This window comes from Ovis aries, chromosome 23 (assembly GCF_016772045.2).
Source record: "Ovis aries strain OAR_USU_Benz2616 breed Rambouillet chromosome 23, ARS-UI_Ramb_v3.0, whole genome shotgun sequence".
NCBI lineage: Eukaryota > Metazoa > Chordata > Mammalia > Artiodactyla > Bovidae > Ovis > Ovis aries.
The window spans coordinates 939,408-960,470 of record NC_056076.1 but is presented as its reverse complement, the minus strand read 5'-3'; the positions used below and the strand labels follow the sequence as shown (position 1 = coordinate 960,470).

Genomic DNA, 21,063 nt, shown 5'->3' with positions numbered 1-21,063 from the left:
CACCTGTCACCCACCACCAGACCCATCACCCCACACACACCCGTCACCCACCACCACTCCCGTCACCCACACACACCCGTCACCCCACACACACCCGTCACCCACCACCACTCCCGTCACCCCACACACACCCGTCACCCACCACCACTCCCGTCACCCCACACACACCCGTCACCCACCACCACTCCCGTCACCCCACACACACCCGTCACCCACACACACCCGTCACCCACCACCACTCCCGTCACCCCACACACCCGTCACCCACACACACCCGTCACCCACCACCACTCCCGTCACCCCACACACACCCGTCACCCCCCACCACTCCCGTCACCCCACACACACCCGTCACCCACCACCACTCCCGTCACCCCACACACACCCGTCACCCACACACACCCGTCACCCACCACCACTCCCGTCACCCCACACACACCCGTCACCCCACCACCACTCCCGTCACCCCCCACCACTCCCGTCACCCCACCACCACTCCCGTCACCCCACACACACCCGTCACCCACCACCACTCCCGTCACCCCCCACACACCCGTCACCCCCCACCACTCCCGTCACCCCCCACACACCCGTCACCCCCCACCACTCCCGTCACCCCACACACACCCGTCACCCCACCACCACTCCCGTCACCCCACACACACCCGTCACCCACCACCACTCCCGTCACCCCACACACACCCATCACCCCACCACCACTCCCGTCACCCCACACACACCCGTCACCCACCACCACTCCCGTCACCCCACACACACCCGTCACCCCACCACCACTCCCGTCACCCCCCACCACTCCCGTCACCCCCACCACTCCCGTCACCCCACACACACCCGTCACCCCACCACCACTCCCGTCACCCCACACACACCCGTCACCCACCACCACTCCCGTCACCCCACACACACCCGTCACCCCCCACACACCCGTCACCCCACACACACCCGTCACCCACACACACCCGTCACCCACACACACCCGTCACCCCACATACACCCGTCACCCCACACACACCCGTCACCCACCACCACTCCCGTCACCCCCCACACACCCGTCACCCCACACCCACACCCCTCACCCTCACACACACCTGTCACACCCACACACACGTCACCCACCCACACACGCATCACACCCACACACACCTGTCAATTCCACATACCTGTCACACACCCGTCACCCCCACACATACCTGTCACCCCCACACACACCCGTCACTTCCACATACCTGTCACCCACACCCACACCCCTCACCCTCACACATACCCATCACTTCCACACACACACCCGTCGCTTCCACATACGTGTCACCAACACACACACCCGTCACTTGCACACACACCCGTCACTTCCACATACCTGTCACCGCCATACACCCATCACCCACCACCACACCCATCACCCACCCATACACCCGTCACCCCACACGCACACCCGTCACCCCACACGCACACCCCTCACCCTCACACACACCTGTCACACCCACACACACGTCACCCACCCACACAGCCATCACCCCACACACACACTGGTCACCCTCACACAAACCATCAACCCCCCCACACCCGTCACATCCCACATGCCTGTCACCCCTACACATTCCCGTCACACCCCACCACGCCCATCGTCCCCCACACCTGCACCTGTAACCCCCAAGCTATGACACCTCCTTCGCCCACCAAGGTGGAGAGCGTCATTCGCGTGAGGCCCGCACCAGCTCTCTGCCCTTCTGCCCTGTGCCTGGCTCCCCGCCACGATGCTGCAGAGCCGCGAGCTGCAGAGGAGCGTGCAGATGGAAACTCGGTGGCAGGCTGACCCGACGAGCCAGGTGCGCTCCTGCAAGTGGGCTGTGACCTGGGCTCTCCAGCAGCCTCTCACAGCATCACGCCCCTGCCCTCGCCGGCCTTGCTCTCTTCCGCACCGCGTCCTGTTTCTCTCTGCGCAAGCCCAGGTTGGCTGTGAAGTCGTGATTTGCGAGCCATAAGCATGCTGATGTCCTCTGGCCACCATTGGTCGGCTCAAGGTGTCCAATCACCACCATCACTGTCTTCAGAGCCGGCACTGGGGTCACCTAGGCTGCCTGAGGTGGTGAGGTCCTCAGTGGGTTCCTGCCTGCCCCCCACCCCAGACCCGGCAACACAGAGGGCAGGAAGGGGGCCGTGGGCTGCGAGCCTCACTCTGCAGATGGCGCCCAGCACTTCCTGACTGGTGGAGTAAGGAGGAGACTTAGAAACTCAGGACCCTTGGAGGAGGTTGCCTCACGGAGCCCTCCCTGTCCCTGGCTGCTTAGAGGACCCGTGGATTCAGAAACATGCCCTTGGATCCCAGCAGTTTGTAGCCCTGCTCACCACAAGGCTTTGCAGAAACTTGTGGGATTCCTGACCCAGGGCTTGCTGAATCTATAGAGTATTTGGATAAGATCACGCTCTTGGGCAGTGAGCTTGTCTGACGATTTGTGGACCAGGGGCCGTAACCAGCAGGAAGGTGCTGAGCTCGGAGCCCCACTCCTGGCTCAAGAACTCCTGTCACTTCATCTCAGGTCTCTTCACGCCTTGTGATGGAAATAGGCCCCTGATTTATCCTGAAGCTCAGTCTGAATCCCACATGAAGGGCCAGCACAGCTCGGGTATAGAGACGACCCATCCAGAAGCCACTGGAAGGCCTCAGTGATCGTCAGTGTGAGCTGACGCTAACTGTGAACAAATATCCTACCTAGCTTGTTCTCCACATGCTGGTTCTTTGGTTTTGTTTTTTTGTTTTTGAAGAGCTGTATCAAGGCTTCTTCAGAAATCAGATTTAGATGGAACATCTCTGGTGGGAGAGTGGATTAAGAGTCTGCCTGCCAGTGCAGGGGCACAGGTTGGACGCCTGAGCCAGGAAGGTTTCACAGGTCTCCGGCAGCTGCAGCACGCGTGCTGTGACTGCGGGAGCCCGTGCGCCTAGGGCTCGCGCTCCGGGACGAGAAGCACCACCGTTAGAGTGCGCCACAGCCCAGACACCGCAGTGAAGAGCAGCCCCCATCTCTGCGACTAGAGAAAGCCTGCCTGCAGCAACAAGACCCAGCATGGCCAAAAATTAATTAATTAATGTTTAAAAGTGTTCTTCTGAAAGAAAAATCTAATTTAGATAAACAGAGAAGGAATTAATGCTAAGTTTCCAAGCTCTGCCCCAGAAGGAAGATCCTGTGAAGTTACTGTGGCCATGACTTCGCAGCTGGAGAACAAGAGCTCTGAGGCCTGCGGGGCCCCGACTCCGCCTTGGTGAGGCTCCTGAAAGAGAGTAATCCAACTTTCAAAGAGGACAGAAATCAGCCGGTGTCTGCAGACTGCTGGCTCTGCTTGGGCATTGCAGGGTAGTCAAGGCACCTGACCGGATCAGACACCTCACGCCAGGGAAGTTAGAGTGCAGTCAGGGAGAGCAGGTTAAACAGTGTTTAAAACATAAGTAGCAATTCTGGGAGACAGAGCCGCGCTGTAGACGGCCACCTAGCAGCTGCCTGTGAGTCACAGAGGCCGGTAAATCCGGGTTTAGGTTTGGGACACTTAGAGGCCATTTCAGTAGAAGCAGAGATGGAGCAAAGCCTCAGGGGCTGTTGCTTCTCTGCCTCAAGTGGCATCTCTGGGTCACACAGGAAGTGCAGTGTCGTCAGCGTGGGGGACACATTTCCAGCCTTGGTTCCACGTCTGTCAAATGCAGGCAAGGTCAGCTGATGGAACCTCCTCCCGAAACCAGCCTGTGAGGCCCTCCGCGGGGAGGGTCCCTGGCCCCCCGTGCTGCCAGTCCTCAGTCTGGGCGACCTTTCCAGGTGCCGGAAGGGGATCCCTGCCTGCTTCCCCAAGGGGTATGGGACCTGGCCACGCCCCTCCGCGGGCTGCGACCTGAGACAGGGTCCGCGGGGCCGGGGTCGTGCGGCGAGGCCGCTCGTTTTTGTGGCCACCAGGGGCATGGCGTCATTACAGAGTCAATTAGAGTGCGTGTGTGCCGGTCCTGTTGATTTGATTTAGAGCGAGGAAAGCTCCAGTAATGTGCAATTACAAGAAACTTAATGGCCCTTTATACTGAAGGCAACTTCCATGGCACCTAATATACTTTGATGAATTACTCATTATGTGCGGTGTTGGAATAGCTTCTATAAAGATTAATAATTGGATAATCAATACAAAAATTCAATCTTGGGTTTTGCTTTTTTCCTACTCCAGGGTCAATATGTCCTGAAGATTATGGGACCTGTCTCATTTGCCCGAATTTTCTGCCTCCCTGCTTCCCTCTCTTTCCGATGTTTTCCAAATTAGGAGTTTAAGCATCGATTACCAAGTTGGTGTTACGCTTTTTCCTTCATGCCTTCCGTGTTTTTTTTGTGTTTTGTTTGGTCCAAATCTTTATGGATCTGATTTTTTTGGAATGAGCAGACACGTTGTGCTGTCAGTGGGTTTTGTCGGCACTCATGTGCTGTTGACCCTCCAGGTGGGCTCAGTGCCTTGAGGAGGTCGGGGGTTAGTGGGTGAGGCTGGCTGCGGGACTGAGTGTCCGGGTCACCCTGTGCAAGCTGGGCCTGAGCCAGGGTGGGGACGCAGGCAAACGTGATGGCTGTGGTATTCAGGACCTGCCTGGGGCCGGTGAGATTCTGGAGGGACTCTGGAGCCAGGAGGTTGGGCCTGCTGCCATGTAGCGGCTGTGCCTGCGCCCTCGGAGACAAGGACATCCACCTCTCCATGCCCAGCGTGGGGGGCTCAGGGCTCCAAGACCGTTAGTTGACACTGAACTAGGGGCCCTGCCCAGTGAGCAGGTGAGAGGTCCATCCCAGGACCCTGTCGCCAGCCTCGCCCCACAGTGAGCAGCCGGAACTTCTTAGCTATCTGTCCACGGACTGCCCAGGGCCTGCGGCACAAAAACCTCTTCTCAGAGATTTGAACGATAGTTCAGAATATTCTGAAGGTGAGGAAAGCGTGCTTTTCTGTCCACAGGGATGTGGGCGTGGACTTCAGCACAGCAGCTCTAGAGACTTCTCTTCAGTGGCACCCAAAAGGTTTCCTGTCTGCCCCTCTTCCTGCCCCCTGGCCAGCCCAGGGCTCCCCGGACGTTCGTGGGTGCGAACTGAGTCCCTGGGGTCTGCTTAGCATGTCTGGTCCCTGGGATCTTGTTAGAGTGTTCGGTGGGCCTGAGTGGGGCTCGGGGTCAGCCTCTCTGAGCTCAGGTGGCACAGCGTCCCCGGGTGGCAGGAGCACCGGGCCTGGGCCGGGTGGGGCAGGCGGCCTGTCTGAGCAGGGTGGTGGGGTGATGGCCCGGCAGGGTGCAGGCCCTCGTGCTGCTGGTTGTCGTGGGGTGGTGGATGCTGGGTCTGCCTGTCCCCGGCTTCCTTCTGATCCTGGTGCTTGATCATGATATGGCACAGAAGGAGCAGGAGGCGGGTCCCTGGCCCCTCAGCAGGCTCCCCGCCATGGGGGAGCAGAGAGCAGCAGCCACCCCCCTGCCCCGTGTTGCCGTTGGATGCGGTCGTCCTCTCCTCCGCCGTGTGTGGACGCAGTCACACCTGACAGGCCTGCTGATTCTCGGGGGACTGACAGCTTAGTTCAAGGTCATGGTTAGCTTTGAGGTGGGGTTTCTCTTCCTGCGAACCCAGGTCCCCCAAGCTTCCTTCATGGGCAGCGTCTTCTGACCAAACCTGGTGCCAGCTGGGAGGTTATGGATCCTCCCAGACTCAGTGTGAACCCGGGCGGTCCCAAGAGCCCCAGACTCAGAGCGGGCACCTCTGACCTCAGTGACCACCCCCCTGCCCCACAGAGAAGGACCGGCCCCATGCTGGTTGTCGTGGGTCCAGGGGTGCCTGCAGCCGGGGAGGGGGCCTGAGCTCCTGAAGCCAGGGACGGGGCACGCCTGCCAAACCCACAGCGGCTCCTTGTCCAGGCCCATTTATTCAATTTTACTTTTTAATTAAACGAGTCTCTTAATTTTTTTTATTTTTCCAACTGTTAATTGTTGGAATAGGAACTTCATCACTGGGGGAATGTGTCCCCCGGCGGCACAGAGCAGGCCCTGGAAAAGTGCTTGTCGGTGGTTTAATGACCCCAGTGAGCAACGCGGCGCGAGCTTGGCACGGGTGGAATAATGGCCTGGGTCACATGGAAGGCGTCCGCCGCACACACCAGCAGGAGGCCGGGGCGAGCAGGGACCCCCCTGTCACGTGGCCCCCCCCCCACGGCCGCTGCAGTTTCCACACGGGCCGCTTGCGTTATTTGGAGTAGTCAGGCTAAATGAGGAGGCAACCATGGAGGCAGGGGAATTATTCTGTTTTAATGGCTGGCAGCCCCGCATAACAGAGGTGCCTGTCAGGGCCAACCCACATCCAGCTGGGAGGGTCATGTTTTATTAAAACCGTGACTGTTGTCATCCAGCCCCTCCGCTGTCCCATTCTCTCCTTCCAAAAATAGCAGGCCCCGTGGCAGTGGCTTATTATGATTAAAAAGATAAAAATAAGTGAAGGCTGAAATAGGTCCAGGACACCCGAGGTAACACGAGAACTTACTTTTTAATGAAACTTGAGAAACTGTTTTATTTTCCACTGCCTCACAAAGCATCTCTGGAAAAAAAGAAAAAGTGAAGAATGATTTTAGTGCTGCTGCAACTCTGCATTTTCAGAATTACGACGGTCGTGATGCGCATGTGGCAAGATCACCACTTTCAGCCCGGAGTCTGGCAGAGCGGCACCTCCTCAGGGAGGGACAGGGTCTACGGGTAGACCGGACACGGTCACGCTGGACACAGAGGCCGCCGGACCTGGGAGACTGACCAGTGCCCACCTGTGAGGGAGGTGGACTTGCCACGAGGTCGCCTCTTCTCAGGAAACTGAACACCCACACGCAGCCACACCTCACGCTTCCTGCACGGGGCACGCACTCTCCTGGCGCCTCTGCTCTCTGAACAGTGGCCTTAACCATGTTGAATCACGGCTTAGGTCAAGTCCACAGAGATGCCCTTAATGACAGCCGAGTGTGCCTGCCTGTGTCCGGTACAAACGGGGACACACCCATCCCATTGGTGACGGAATCACAGCAGTGAACGTCCTTACATCTGCGAGGACGCACAGCCACCAGCAAGGGCTTCCTTACCCAAGAATCACTAGGTTTGCAGACAAGCACAGCAAACATGATCCGGAGACTTCCTAGAAGTTAGTTCCTTAAGAATAGATTTGGCTGAGACATTTCTGCTTCCGTCCACCTAAATTATCATCCTCTTAGGTTACATACTAACTTTAGCCAAAGGTGCGTTTTCTGGGGAAGTTAGCAAGTACTTTTTAAAATTTCTTTTAGTTATAGGAGTGGGAAAGAATATCCTTCCTGTTTTGTTTTGCTCTTCAGAAAGCTATTTTGGTTTTCTCTTAAAAATAAAAATGATTTTTGATGACTTGTCCTCCAGAAGGATGTGCATTTTCCCACCCCTTGGAGGAAGATGGAGGGAAGAAGACATAGCTGCTCTTGTGCCATGCATTTATTTATGTGCCATATTTAATTTGATCATGAGCTTTGATGGAAAGTCATGACCTTCTTTGTTTTTTATATTGCTCTTGTCCAAAGGACAGTGATGCTCTAAAGAACTAGTTCTCTTCATTAAAAAAGCAACATCACAGCTTGTTGTAAAACCAGAAACGGAAAAAATGACAGTGTCCCTGCTGGGCTGACTGGTTTGCCAAGTAGCAGTAGATAAATATTGTTAGTTTTTAAAAATCCGTTTGATTCCTTATTGGAACTAACGTAACTATCAAAAAAGAGACGTTTTAAAGTGTATTGTATGTAGTTAGGTATGTAATTTGGAGAAGGAAATAGCAATCCACTCCAGTATTCTTGCCTGGAGAATCCCATGGACAGAGGGGTCTGGCAGGCTATAGTCCATGGGGTCACAAAAGGTCGGACACGACTAAGTGACTAACACACACACAGGTATGTAATCAGGCATTATATCAACAAATATGTTTTTTTTTAATTGACACAAAAGTATTACTTGTAAGGTATGGTCCTTCTCTGAGTAAGTTAACTTGATTTGAAGGCAAGGAGTAAACTGTGTGGTAAGGTTAATGTTGCTAAGCTAGATTCTTACTCTCTGAGCCTAAACCCAGGCCTGAGAAACCAGGGTGACAGCTGTGTGAAGACAACCGGAAGCTTCTGACACCTGCTTCTCCTGGCCCTTCCCACCCTGTGCCCGCCGGGGCCCCTGCAGCAGGAGGGCAGAGCCTGCCGCCCGCGTGAACAGGCCGCTGTCCCGCATGTCACTGCGGCCACGTCCAGCGAGAGGCCAGCGACAGTGCTGGTGTCTGTGACCCACTCAGGGACGTGGCGATGTCCTCGTTAACCTGAGACCTCCACGGGCACTGTTCTGACAGGACAGGGATCCACGCGGGACCTCAGGAATGTGGAAACTGAGCAGAGGGGGCCGGTCCCGCAGCCCGTTTTGTGTCTCGTGGTTGAACCCAGACTTCGCAGTGGTTTTAGAGCAGGGCGGCCGCCCCTCACACAGCCGGTCGGGTTCTCTCTTACCGGCTGGCAGTCGGTAACTAAGTTCCCTGGAAGGCGCTAGCGCAGCTCTGCTCCCTCTGTGGAGGCCGGAGTTGAGGCTGATGGGGCCTCCTGAGCCACCGTCCCGCTGCGCGGACACAGACCAGACCCCAGGGCTGCCCTGCCGCCGGCCTCCCGGCGCAGGCTGCGGTGAGCTGGCCTGCGCGGCGAGGCGACCAGCGCGTCCCCTGCACCCCTGGTCCCGTCCACGGTGATCCGAACAGTAACCCCCCGGGGGCTGGGAGACGCTGCGTCACGCCTCGCCTGGCCCCCACACTCAGAACTCGAGTCCACGAGGGGTCTGTTTCTCCATCTGACCAGACTGAGGAGTCGGCGATTCACGGGGCAGAAAGAGCCTCAGGCACGCCCGCGTCTTCACCGCGGGACCTTCAGGCCCCAGCGGCAGGCCGCTCCCTCGGGAAGCTGGGGGCCGGGTGCGGACGCCCAGCAGCCTGTGCAGCCCTGGCCCCACCGCACTGTGTGTTCTGACTCTGACCACGTGTTGTCCTGTATCTCCCGGGGTCTCGGGGACCTGCTGGTGTCAGGACCCTGGGTTTTCCATCGTACTCATTCTTTCCTCTCTCAGAGCAAAGTGATACTACTATCACTGTGTTCAAAGTCCCGATATTTAGAGTCAAACCCAGAAGCACACATATCGCGCCTTCACTTAGGGTAGGAAGTGGAGCACTTGGTGATAAAGTCTCGGGCAGATAAGGTGCGGATGCTGGCGAGGAGGAGCCACCGCGGGGCGGTGGGAGTGAGAGGTGACCATAAGCAGGAGGGACGTGTGATGGTGGGCAGCTGCCACCTGGATGTCAGACCTTAAAACCGGGTAGAGCCTGCTGGAGCCGCGCGAGCCCGTCAGGCCTGGAGCAGCTCTCAGAGCCGCCTGCCTGTCGGCGCCATTGCAGGCACTGCTGCAGGGGTGTGGTGCTGTTTCTGAGGCCACGCCGGCGGGCCCCTCCTGGCATTGGACCCGCACCCACAGCGCCCCTTTGAAGGCACCAGGGTCAGCTGCCCGCAGTGTGGGACCCAGGGCTGACTGCCCACGTGCAGCTCCTCCAGGTCAGAGGAAATGGTCACCACAGAGACCCTGCGGATTCCTTGGTCGCCTGCAACGTCTTTCTGTTAAAAAAAAAGTTTCTAAAGCACAGAAAAGCAATACAGGAAAAACGAAAGATAAAGTCTTTCTGGCTCAAACAGTGCACTGTGTGTGTATGTGTGGTGGTGGGTGGGTGTGGATTTTTTGTTTTGAAAACATGCCGCGGAAAAGGAGACAAGAGACTGTGGCCTCAGCCTCTCTGGCCTCTGTGTTCTGAGCACCTCGCGGGTGAGGACGGTGAGGGTCGGGGCAGAGAGGGCCTGGCGGGGGCCGACCCTGCAGGGGGGCGGCGAGCAGCAATCCGCTGGTCTGGCTGCCAAGGTCCCTGCCCCTGTGTGCATCTCCCCGGCCTTTCCTACTTTCATAGTCAGTACTGAGAAAGAGCAGGTCGCATGGCCCGTGGAGCCCGAGGGAGCAGTCTCAAAGCTTCCAGACCCGTAGTGTGTGCAGGTGGCGAGGGGCGGCCCCAGGCTGAGGTCACCAGGTCAGGGTCTCAGCTTCTCGCCTTCTCTCAAGGGCCGGAATGGCTGGGCCTCCCCACCTTTACCTGAGTAGGATTGCTGCAGGGTCAAGAGTAATACGCATGCAAGGGCTTAGCAGCTAACCGTAGGAGTTGGGTAAATAGTTTGTTCACTCCTTATGATCTGTCTTGAGATCTGTAGTTGCATTCAGAAACCAAGAATCCAGAAACGTGGGAACATTTACTTAAAGGTCAGACGTTGAAAGGAGAGAAATATACAGAAACTACTCAGACTCACGATTCCTTTTGGGTTTGCTCTGTTCTCAAGATAGTCACCCAGAGCCCACGGGGGAAACCACAGGGATGAGCCACGGTGTTTCAGCACAACAGGAGGCCCTGATGCCAGCTACTCTCAAAGCAGTGTCAAAAGAAAGCCAAATAGTTTACTTTAAAAGGACTTTTCACCTTATTAGTGAATTTGCACACTCACTTAGGAATAGCAGAGACATCTTTCTATGGTTTCAGGAAGGATATAGTTAACATTTACCAATGTCAGTCAAGTACAGGTGAAAACTACGCCTGTGCTTTGTACATGTTAGTTTTGGTATTTTAAAGAAAATGCTTACTTCCTTTTCACTCAATCCCATATTTTACAGAGAGGTGGATTTGTGTGTGGGCATCAGATATACACATCCTGCGTCTATATCCCAGATTAAAACAACAATTCAAACGGCCACGTTAAGTTTTAGAAAAAAAACAATTGTTTCCACCTCAGGAGCATTTTAGAGAAAAATTAAATATAAGGGAAAAAACCCTTCTTATTAAATTGTGGTATAACAGCTCACCACATCCTGTTGCAGGGACAATCTGACGTGAAGCACAGCAAAGGTTCCTCTTTCAGTCCCCTCACAATCCGGGAGGGTCACATGTTACCTGCAGTTCAAAATACTTCTGTAAAGAAGAAAAAAACCTCTGTGTCGGTGGAAAAGCTGAATAAGAAGATGGAAATTATCAGTAGAGAGAAGACATTGTGGGAAACCGTAGGTGTCTTCGGCACAACCATATCAAAGAGAGAAAGCCACCCCCAAAATAACCCACACAGAGCCCCAGGGCCTGGCCTGATGCGGGCTCGGACCCATGACCTCACGGAGGGAAGATAGGAAGTCGTGGCTGGGAGGACCGGGGCCGGGACCCTATGCCCCGCTTCCCGCCCTCCGTCAGGGCCTCTCTACCTCAGCCCTACCCTGACCTGGTCTGTCTGTATCCATCTGTGAAATGGGGCCATCGTGGCTTCCCTGCAGGGCTCCTACCCAGACTGTGTCTGTGGAAGGGAGTGAGGTCTGAGCGCCCACCCTCAGCCCCGGGGACCCTTGTGGGAAGCGTCATCCACCGTGGATTGCTAGTCTTCCACCTTTACTTTGGGCAGCTTCCTGGCTCAGGCCGCAGTGCTCAGGGAAGGTGCAGGAGGGTGTGTGGGGGTGGGCGGTGGTTCTTGAGTCTGTTCCTAAGAGGAGTGACCCACTGTGACCCCAGCCTGCCCTTGCCAGTCATGGGCAGCGCCGGGTCCAGCCAGTGACTTGACAGGAAGCTCATCAGAGGCCCCAGCCGATGGCAATGGGCAGGAGCTCTGCTCCCACCCTGGCCCCTGAGCCTCTCCTGGGGGCTCTCCATGGGACCATTCCTCGCTCATAGCAGAGCCCTGCACTGGCGTCCTCTCTGGGCCCAGAATGTCTGGGCTATGCCTCTTCACTACACCCCCACCCCCACCACGGGTGCCCCCTTAAAGGTTCAGGTGCCCCAGTAGGCAAAAGGGGAAGCCCACCGCTTAGGTTTCTTCCCCTTTTATCTTGTCAAACAGATGTTATTTTTCCTGTGGTCTCTCTAACCCTGAGTAAAGATTCTCAGCTACTCCGCTGGCTGCCTTACTAACCCTCAGAGCTCCCTCCCAACCCCTTCACTTTTACCCTCAGATGGGGAAAAAATGGAAACAGTGACAGGTTTTCTTGGGCTCCAGAATCACTGTGGACAGTGACTGAAGTCATGAAAGTAATAGATGCTTACTCCTTGGAAGAAAAGCTTTGATAAACCTTGACAGCATTAGAAAGCAGAGACATCACTTTTCAGACAAAAGTCCATATAATCAAAGCTATGGTTTTTCCAATAATCAGGTACTAATGTGAGAACTGGATCATAAAGACAGCTGAGTACCAAAGAATTGATGCTTTTGAATTGTGGTGTTAGAGAAGACTCTTAAGAGTCTTTGGACAGCGAGGAAATCAAACCAGGCAATCCTAAAAGAAATCAACCCTGAATATTCATTGGAAGGACTAATGCTGAAGCTGAAACTCCAATACTTTGGCCACCTGATGCAAAGAGCCAACTCATTGGAGAAAACCTTGATGCTGGGAAAGATTGAAGGCAGGAGGAGAAGGGGACGCGGAGGATGAGAGGGTTGGATGGCATCAGCGACTGGATGGACAGGAGTTTGAGCAAGCTCTAGGAGTTGGTGAAGGACAGGGAAGCCTGGCCTGCTGCAGTCCATGGGCTGCAAAGAGTCGGACACGACTTAGCGACTGAACAACAACGATATTACCTCTCAGCTCTCCCTCCCAGTTCCAGTCAGTATTTTTCAGCGATCTATTCCTGATCTTACTAGACTGCTCTGAGATTTCCATTTTCCTAAAACTGGGAAGGCAGAGCCGGACTGTGGGTAGTGTGACTGACCTCCACCCCCACCCCTCTTTAGGTGGGGTCGAGCACTGTTCCCACTGTGAAATCTTTGCCTTGAGGCGTGACAGCTGATTTCTGTTCTGGGATGGAGCTGGGCCCACTGCCTCCGTTACCCTTTTCAGTAGTAGCTGTCACCCAGTGGGAGAGACTCTGACCTGCGTGGCCCCAAACCTGCTTCTTTTCTCAGAAAAGTTTAGGCAGCCCCACCAGGCCCCTGGCCTTGGGTTGCTTTAGGACAAAATGAGGTGACGGTCAGGAAGGCGCCCCGTAAGCCTTCTGGTGACCAGTGAGGACAGTGTGAACGGCTCCTCCGTGCCCGTGCTGCCACAGGGCACCCGCTGGCCCCCGCACGTACGTGCTGTACCAGGTCCATGCCGCCCCATCCCCGCCCCGCACCGCACGTTCGCTCTCTGCGCCCCTTGCGTCCGCGCCCCCCTCCACTCCCCATGTAAGCTCTCTGTATGCTCTCTCTCATATGTTCCACGTTGCCCTGGGGCAGAGACACCCTGCGTGCAGTTGAGGCCCATCCTGACCCTGACCAAACCTCAGAGAGACTCAGGTCCTGTGGCTGTCTTTTGTCAGAAGGACCTTGCAGGGCAGCGCTCGGGAGAGGTGGATTAGACTTAGTAGACTTAGGAGCACAGAGGCTGAACCTGGAGGAAGCGGAGGAGCTGCTGGCGTGGCACGCCCTCCCTGCCCCGGGCCCTCGGGGACCCATGAGCCAAGGCAGGGGCATGTGGCCTCGCCCACCAAGGGTTCACTGGCCGAGGGTCATGGAGGCAGCTGCCGCCTGTCCAGCGTTTCCTGCACGAGGCCAGGGCCATCGGCAGAGGACATGTGACCGCCTGTCGGACAGCCGTGTCAGTCCGGGCGTGTCCCTATGGGCCACTGCCTGGCACCCCCAACCCTCACGTGCCCCTCCTCGGGAGGAGCCCGGCCCCGGGGTCCACAGGGCCAGCAAGTTCTGTTGTCGGTTCCCGTGACACAATTCCTGGTTCCCCACTGTGCTTTATTATTGTTATTCTTAAAAATACTTGGCGGGTAGGGGGGTGTTGAAAAGCAGTTTAGGGAAGGGAGTGGGCTCGGAAACGCGCCCCACTGATTGCTCCGGGAAGCCACCCTCGGCCTGCCGGGGCCTCGGCAGAAACACACGGTTTATCTGGCGGCAGAGGGGAGCCCAGGCAGTTCCGTGACGCGAGCACGTCCCCACCTCTGAGCCCTGCGAGCGGTGCCGACAGCCTCCTGGTGACATTTCCCATCTGTGCCGTCGGGGGTGGGGGTGGACGGAGGGAGGTTGCCGGTCCCTCCCGAGGCCTCTGCCAGCTCCGCTCACTTCCTCCCTGGCTGCCAAAAATCACAGGCGATGGTGGACCCGGACAAGGGAACAGAGGTGAAGGAAGAGCCCCGAACAAAGGGAGGCTCAGGCCGGGCAGTTAGCCCTCCTTCCCGAACTGCCCTGAGCCGACTGACCACGAGGCTGCTGCGAGGGGCCCATGGGGCAGGGACTTCAGGTGGTGCTTCCACGGCCGTGGTTTATCTGTTGGTTTTGCAAACCTGCGTGAGCACGGATGGCTCCCTGCCCCGGGTCAGCCATCAGAACCTGACGCAGGCCCCTGGTCTCGGCCCAAGTACTGGCCCTGCGGTCACAGCCCCGGGTCTGGGGCAGCTGTGTCCTGCTGGCTCAGGACTCATTCTCAGGGGACAACTTTTCACAGGCTGAACGTAACTGACTGATGAGATTTCAGTCAGTTTCACGAATTTATGTGGACTTGTGTGTGGAGTCCTGTCTCTCTGACGCTGTCTCTACTTTTGTTTTCTTTCAGTAAATGAGATAATCCGGAATGACCTCTCCAGCACCAACATCCACTCGTAGTTGGCAGCGTGGACTCTCAGAGGCTGCGTGGTGTCTATCTGTTCCACGGTGATGACTCTGAGTCAACAAACTAAATCCATACCTGGTACCACTGGGAGCTTCCACCGCAGTAGAGGCTCAGGTCACTTGTGCAAAGAAGTAGCCCAAGGAAGGAAGAACCGATCCCTCATCTGAAGGAAAGTCACCTCAAGAAGGAAACGAAAGTGGGTGGGTGGGGGGAGCACGGAAGACAGACCTCGTGACATTGCCCTCGTGGCCTCCACCCGGCATGGCGGCCTGACCCCGAGCCGCGCCCTTCAGGAACCCGGGATGTTTCAGTGGAAGTGCCTCGTTTCGGCCGACCGCAGCGGCTGGGCACTGTGGACTCAAGCGCTGACCCGGCCACCAGGAGTGCGTTTGCAGGAGCAGAAGCTATAGGCCGTTTCGTCACGAGGCTTTATCCTTTGTGTCAATTACGAGAATACTGGAGGACTGGGCATTGCGAGGAAAACCTGCCACGTCCCTGCCTTCTCACCTCCTCCTGGGCTGTAACGTGCAATTCTGTTGCCTTACTCGCGTGCTTCAGAACTGCTCCAGAGTGTCATCTCAGATCTCCTGACTGCCTTCCCTCCCCTGTGTTACTCAGACCACAGGGTTGTTCATTGTAGCATGTTAGGATTTTGTTTTTAATCTGGCTTCAGACATAGCACAGGTAAGTTGAATAGCACAAGATAGGTTACTGGGCAAAAAGAGAAATCTCTCTGTCTTGGGATAGGTCTCGCATTTGCATGTGTGTGCATATATAGGCGTATATTTATGGTGAACATAACCGACGTGGCGACATTCAGTCTCCACCCGGCAAGGGCGTCCGCATCAGCAATAACCAGTATCCGTTTTGGAAAATACACCCGAGGCTCAAAATCCAGCTCCCCACAGCCACGTCCCTGGGGGCGCCCCCGGCCCCGGGAGGTCTGCGTCTCGGGTCTCCTGCAGTTAACCAAGCACTTTAGAACCAGGAGAGGTGCATCCATGACATCGGCTGTTACCAAATGGCAGAATTGGAAAGAAACTGTAAATAGTGTTGCAGAAGGCGTGTAATATATTTGTTCGGCTGTAAGATCGTTCTTTCACAAAAGCCTTGTGACTGCTTCATCTGAGGAAACCATTACCAAAAACAGCGTCTTCCTATGTGGTGACTGTAGTGTTTCCAGACTAGTTGCTGTTAACATAGGTTAGTGTGAGCTTTACTACTGCATTTTGTACCCATAACAGCTTATTGCGCTTTATTGCTAGCTGTGACCTGTTGTTTCACATAACCAAAAAGCATGGTTTAATGAAAACACCTTTAACCTGATAACTGTGCCTTAGGAACTCACGCCCCCTGCTGGAACGTGGCCGAATCGCACCCTTGGGGGAGGTGACGCATCCTGTCCCCAAACTCAAGCGTTTCCGTGGGGAAGGCGTTCTCCCACGGAATTATTTTTAAAATGTTGTTCTGTACAACTATGTCTTACTTGTTTTTTAAGTCACAGAAACGAAATCCTGAAAGCCATATTTGTAACATTTGCACATTACTGTGAAGAGCTGACGGTATATGGCTTCCTGTACATAGCACCCCGCCACCGCCCCGCACCCCTCATCCCGCCTGGAGCCCCTTCCTGCATTTAGCCTCCTAGGAATTGCATGAGACGTTTCTCGGGAGACCGTCCTACAGAAAGGAGATGTTTGATACTGTGTTAGCTCTCTTTGTGGGTAGAAAATAGATCCAATAAAGCAATATTTTTCTTTTTTTTTTTTTTTTGCTGGACCATCTTAGTCAGACTGTGATTCATTCCACGCATGGAAAAATCCTCTTTGTCCTTAAGCGTGTTTTCTGCTGTAGGTCCGTGTTTGTAGAAGGGCTTCCCGTCGTCCAGCTGCGCGTGTGAGGTGTTTCCTCACCTCCTTACGCATCAGGAAGGCCACCCTGGGAGGCATGGATGTGAGCGGCCTCCCCACCGCTTGGATGGCATGTCAGAAATGCTTCTCCAGGCCCCGTGGAGAGGACCTCCACTTCTGGCAACGTTTCTATCTGGAGGCAGAGCCGGGTGAGGCCTCCCACACTCACCCGTGACCTGCCGTCACCTTCACGACGAGGCCCATGGCTGCCTGGCTTGGCTGTCTCCTCCCCTCCCCCACACACATCCCCTACTTCGGGCTTGGGTGGGGACTGTCAGCAAGTTGTTCTAAGACAAGGGTAACACCGGGAGCTTCCAGGGGGCACTCCAGGGCTCAGTGCACTGAACTGCGGAAATACTGTTTTGCGTTCAGGTCTTTCAAACTCAAGAATTCCTGTTTCTCTGGCCAGAAGGTTTACAGTCCGCAGTGTGCGTGTGTTAGTCGCTCAGTCGTGTCCAGCTGTGCAACCCCATGGACTGCAGCCCGCCAGGCTCCTCTGTCCATGGGATTCTCCAGGCAAGAAGACTGCAGTGGGTAGCCATTCCCTTCTCCAGGGGATCTTCTAAAATCCTAGAAAAATCTCATGAACGCAGTTAGCAAGAGTCTGTCCCACCCAGTTGCTGTGCTGTCTGAAGGGAGCCCAACGGTAATGTCCACAGGAGCTCAGGGAATCGAAGATGCATGGGTAGGCTGAGGTGGGGGAGGATCGTGGGAGGTGGCAGTCGCCTGGCGGTCAGCAAGTGGTGGCCTTGAGCCCGGGACTCAGCTGGAGAGCTGGGTCCCAAAGCACATCCCAGAGGCCACAGGGCACACAGGAGGTCACAGCTCACGTCCACGTCTCTGAACGATGCACTGGAGACCGGTAGTTTCGAAGTGAGTCTCTGTAAGCCCACCCCAACTCCCAGCAATGGCATACTATATTCCAGAAATCAAAACCTTCATAACAATGGTTTCTGCAAAAGAGGCTGAAACAGTGAAAGTGAAGTTGCTCGGTTGTGTCAGACTCTGCAACCCCGCGGACTGTAGCCTGCCAGGCTCCTCTGTCCATGGGATTCTCCAGGCAAGAATATTTGAGTGGGTAGCCATTCCCTTCTCCAGAGGATCTTCCCAATCCAGGGATCGAACCCGAGTCTCCGACAGTGCAGGTGGATTCTTTACCATCTGAGCCACCAGGGAATCCCTCAAAGGAGGCTGGGCCTCTGCAAATACCCGTGTACTTAGTTTTCACCCCTTTCATGTTGCTTTTGAATAAGAGGGAAAGATCCCACCACTTGTTTCCGGCAGCCAGCTACCGTGCTTTGCTCAGGCGTGTAGACCCAGGGGCCAGGTTACCTCCCAGACGCTCCCTCACTGTCCTAGGTGACCTTGGCCCTTCAGGAACCTGGGCAGGTGCAGCCTGGGAGCCACTGATGGGACACTGGGGGCAGCCTAATGGGGGTGTCTGCTGACTTCCCCCTCCTCCCCTCGGGCTTCCCACAGCTCCAGCCTTGCCCCAGCCTGAGCTGATGTGAAAAAACCTGATAGACATCCAGTTTCTCCTTGTACCCAGTGCAACCCGGGCAGAAGTCACCACGGGAGACCCCTCTCTGTCCGAACGTGTCCCCTGATCCCTGCAGCCTCCACCCTGTTACACAGACTGCCCACCCCACCCCGGGACAGGTGGGCCCCACCCCAGTTTCAAGGAGGGGCCGTGGGGTAGCCGCTTCTGCCAGTCGCCAGGGTGCAGGGCCCTGGCTGACTACAAGGAGGGGCCTCCGCACCCCCTCATGACATATTCCTTCAGAAACAGGTTCCGCATTGCTATAAGTAAGTTGCATTTGGGTTGTTTGGGAAGAAGAGAGAGAGAACAGGAGCGGATGAAGCTGAGGGAAACAGGGCCAGATGTAGGGAGTCCACAGAAGACGAGACGAGCTGCTTTCAAACGTACAGCCGGGGTTTAGTGCATTCGCAGGGCTGAGTCACCTCAACTTCCTTCACCCCAAAGGAAACCCTGTGCCCGTGAGCAGTCACTCCCCACCCCCTCCTCCGGCCCCTGGGGACCACGATAATTCTGCTGTGTGAATCTGTGTTCTGGACACTTCTTGTAAACCAACTTGAACAACATGGCCTCTTTCACGGGCACAGTGACTTCAAGTTCATCCGCATAACGGCCTTTATCAGAGCTTCATTCCTTGTGGCCTAATACTGTCCACTCTGTGAATAGACCACAGCATGTGTCCATCAGGCAGCAGACACCTGGGCTGTTCCCACCTTTTGGTGACTGTGAGTAACACTGCTGTGAACACTCACATATGAATTTTTGCTCCAATCCCTGTTTTCAGTTCTCCAGGGGAACGCCTAGGAATGGAATTCCTGGTAAATTGGCAATTGTGTGTTTTACTCTTTGAAGAACTGCTTTCCCTTGCTCAATTTTTAGATTATCCATCCCTGAGACAGACTGTGGATCACTAACCTAATTTGGAATCACATATGTGAAGCACATCGTATTTATACTTCTTTATGCCAAAAAAATTAAGTTAGTGCTAAGATGACTAAGTGCTCGTTTATGCCCCAGCAGAAGGCAGCTCCTGCATGTCTGCCTCCAGCCTCCTGGGTGGAGTCAACCCGCTCTGGTCCTGCCAGCGAACTGGGGCCTCGCTGTGCGTCTGAGTCATTGAGGCGGTGCCAGCCAGGCCCCAGATCACACGTGTCTGTACTTCACACGTACAGACGACAAGAGCGAGAAGAGAGCCTTGTGGAGGCCACGCCGCCGCACCCTGTTTCTGAACCGAGCTGCTGCAGGCGTCTCGCACGACGGACCTCCCTGCTGATGTGCACCAGCCTGCCTGCAGAGCTGCACACGCACACTCTCACACACACTCACACGTACACATACACTCACACACGCACATATACTCCCACAGAGACATGCACACACACCCAGACACACTCATTCACTCACACACACACTCCCAGACACACACGCACACATATACTCATACCCAGACACACATACACCCAGACACACACACACACACTCATATATACACACACTCACATATACCCACACACTCGCACACACACACACCACGCAGACACACAACACACTCATATCCACATCCACATACCACACGCACATTCACACACACCCCACAGAATCTGCCGTCTCTAGCAGCTGCCGTCTATTGTAGGCTGTGACCACGGGTTTTAAAGCGTCACGGCCTCCACGCTGCTGCAGGGCTGCAGCTCATGGTCAAGACTTGATAACCAGGGCGCTTGTCCTCAGCAGCCATCCCTCCTTTTTTTCCAGGGGAAAAGCACTGATGAGCATCCGCTCAGGGGAAGATTAAGCCCCACGTGGGAGGCAGGAGCTGGGGCCCCCACACCCCTCCCCTCACACGTGTGTTGGGTCTCCTGTGCCTGGGGTCAGCTGGGCTTCAGGGTCTGCGGATTCACAGTTCTCACCCAAGTGGAGCAGTTCAGCCACAGCCTCTTCCAGTGTCCCTGCCCCTCCGGCCACAGCTCTGCTCACACACCCGAGGCTGCGCAGAGTCATCCACAGTTCACAGCTCTCACTCCTGCAGACTTTTCCCGCTTCACGGTCCGTAGTTTTCTGTGCTTCGTCCTCTTCCGCAGCATCTAATTGCTGTGACTCAGGGTGTCTTCTGCCCGACACTAGAGCTTTCAATGCAGGTTTTCTTTGGGTAAGTCACTCTGCCCTCTGACTCCTTGCGTGTGTGGGAGACAGTTATTAAAACTGCTTTTACATCCTTGTCTGATAACTCCATGATGGGTGTAATTTTTAGTTGATTTTCGTTGATCAATTTTGATCTCATCTGGGTTACATCTTCTACCGGCTCTCTCCAGGGTCAGAGATCAAACATGAGTTTTTGCGTCACTGAGCATGGATCATGTTCTGTTTCTTACGAATGCTTGCTCTGGGGAGCAGTTAAGTCCCTTGGAAAGATTTGATCCTTTTGGGTCTTCCCAGCTTATAAATGTTTGATGGAACCAGGGCAACACATGGTCTGTGGCTAATTTTTCCCACTATCAGAGCAAAGCCCTCTGAGGATACTCCCTAGCGTCCTGCAGAGTATGGGGGTGTATACACACCGTGCATCAGCCTGGCGTGGGCGCCAAGTGTTTCTCCCTGTAATCCTTCAGGGCTCTGCTCTTCACCAGACCCGAGGGGACTCCCTCCTGCGCTTGTGTGCATGAGGCCACAGCCGTGCGGGTCTCTGAGCCCCGCCTCTGGACAGCTCGCTCCTCAGGGTAATGCCTCGACTCTTCCAGCAGCTGTGGTGGTCCCTCCAGCCCCAGCTCCTCACCCCGCGAGGCTCTGCTGGGGTCGCCTCCTCACACACAGCCTGGAAGCCCCCTGCAGGCCACAGGCTGGGCCATCACAGGGTCCCCCATCAGGGTCACTATTCTTCGCTG

The 21,063-nt window shown here is 55.5% G+C and overlaps 1 protein-coding gene across 4 annotated transcripts in view; it reads left to right on the top strand.

Moving 5' to 3' along the window:
- Positions 1–16,516, top strand: part of NFATC1 (nuclear factor of activated T cells 1) — a 91,161-nt gene extending 74,645 nt beyond the window's left edge. For 2 of the 4 annotated variants that reach the window (XM_042239521.1, XM_027961073.2), the window contains exon 10: positions 14,681–16,516. In XM_042239521.1, the coding sequence (XP_042095455.1) occupies positions 14,681–14,730 (50 nt within the window). In that variant the 3' untranslated portion in view covers positions 14,731–16,516. The remainder of the gene's footprint in view (positions 1–14,680) is intronic. The other 2 variants (XM_027961072.3, XM_042239523.2) reach the window with 2 other exon arrangements.
- Positions 16,517–21,063: the final 4,547 nt, after the last annotated feature.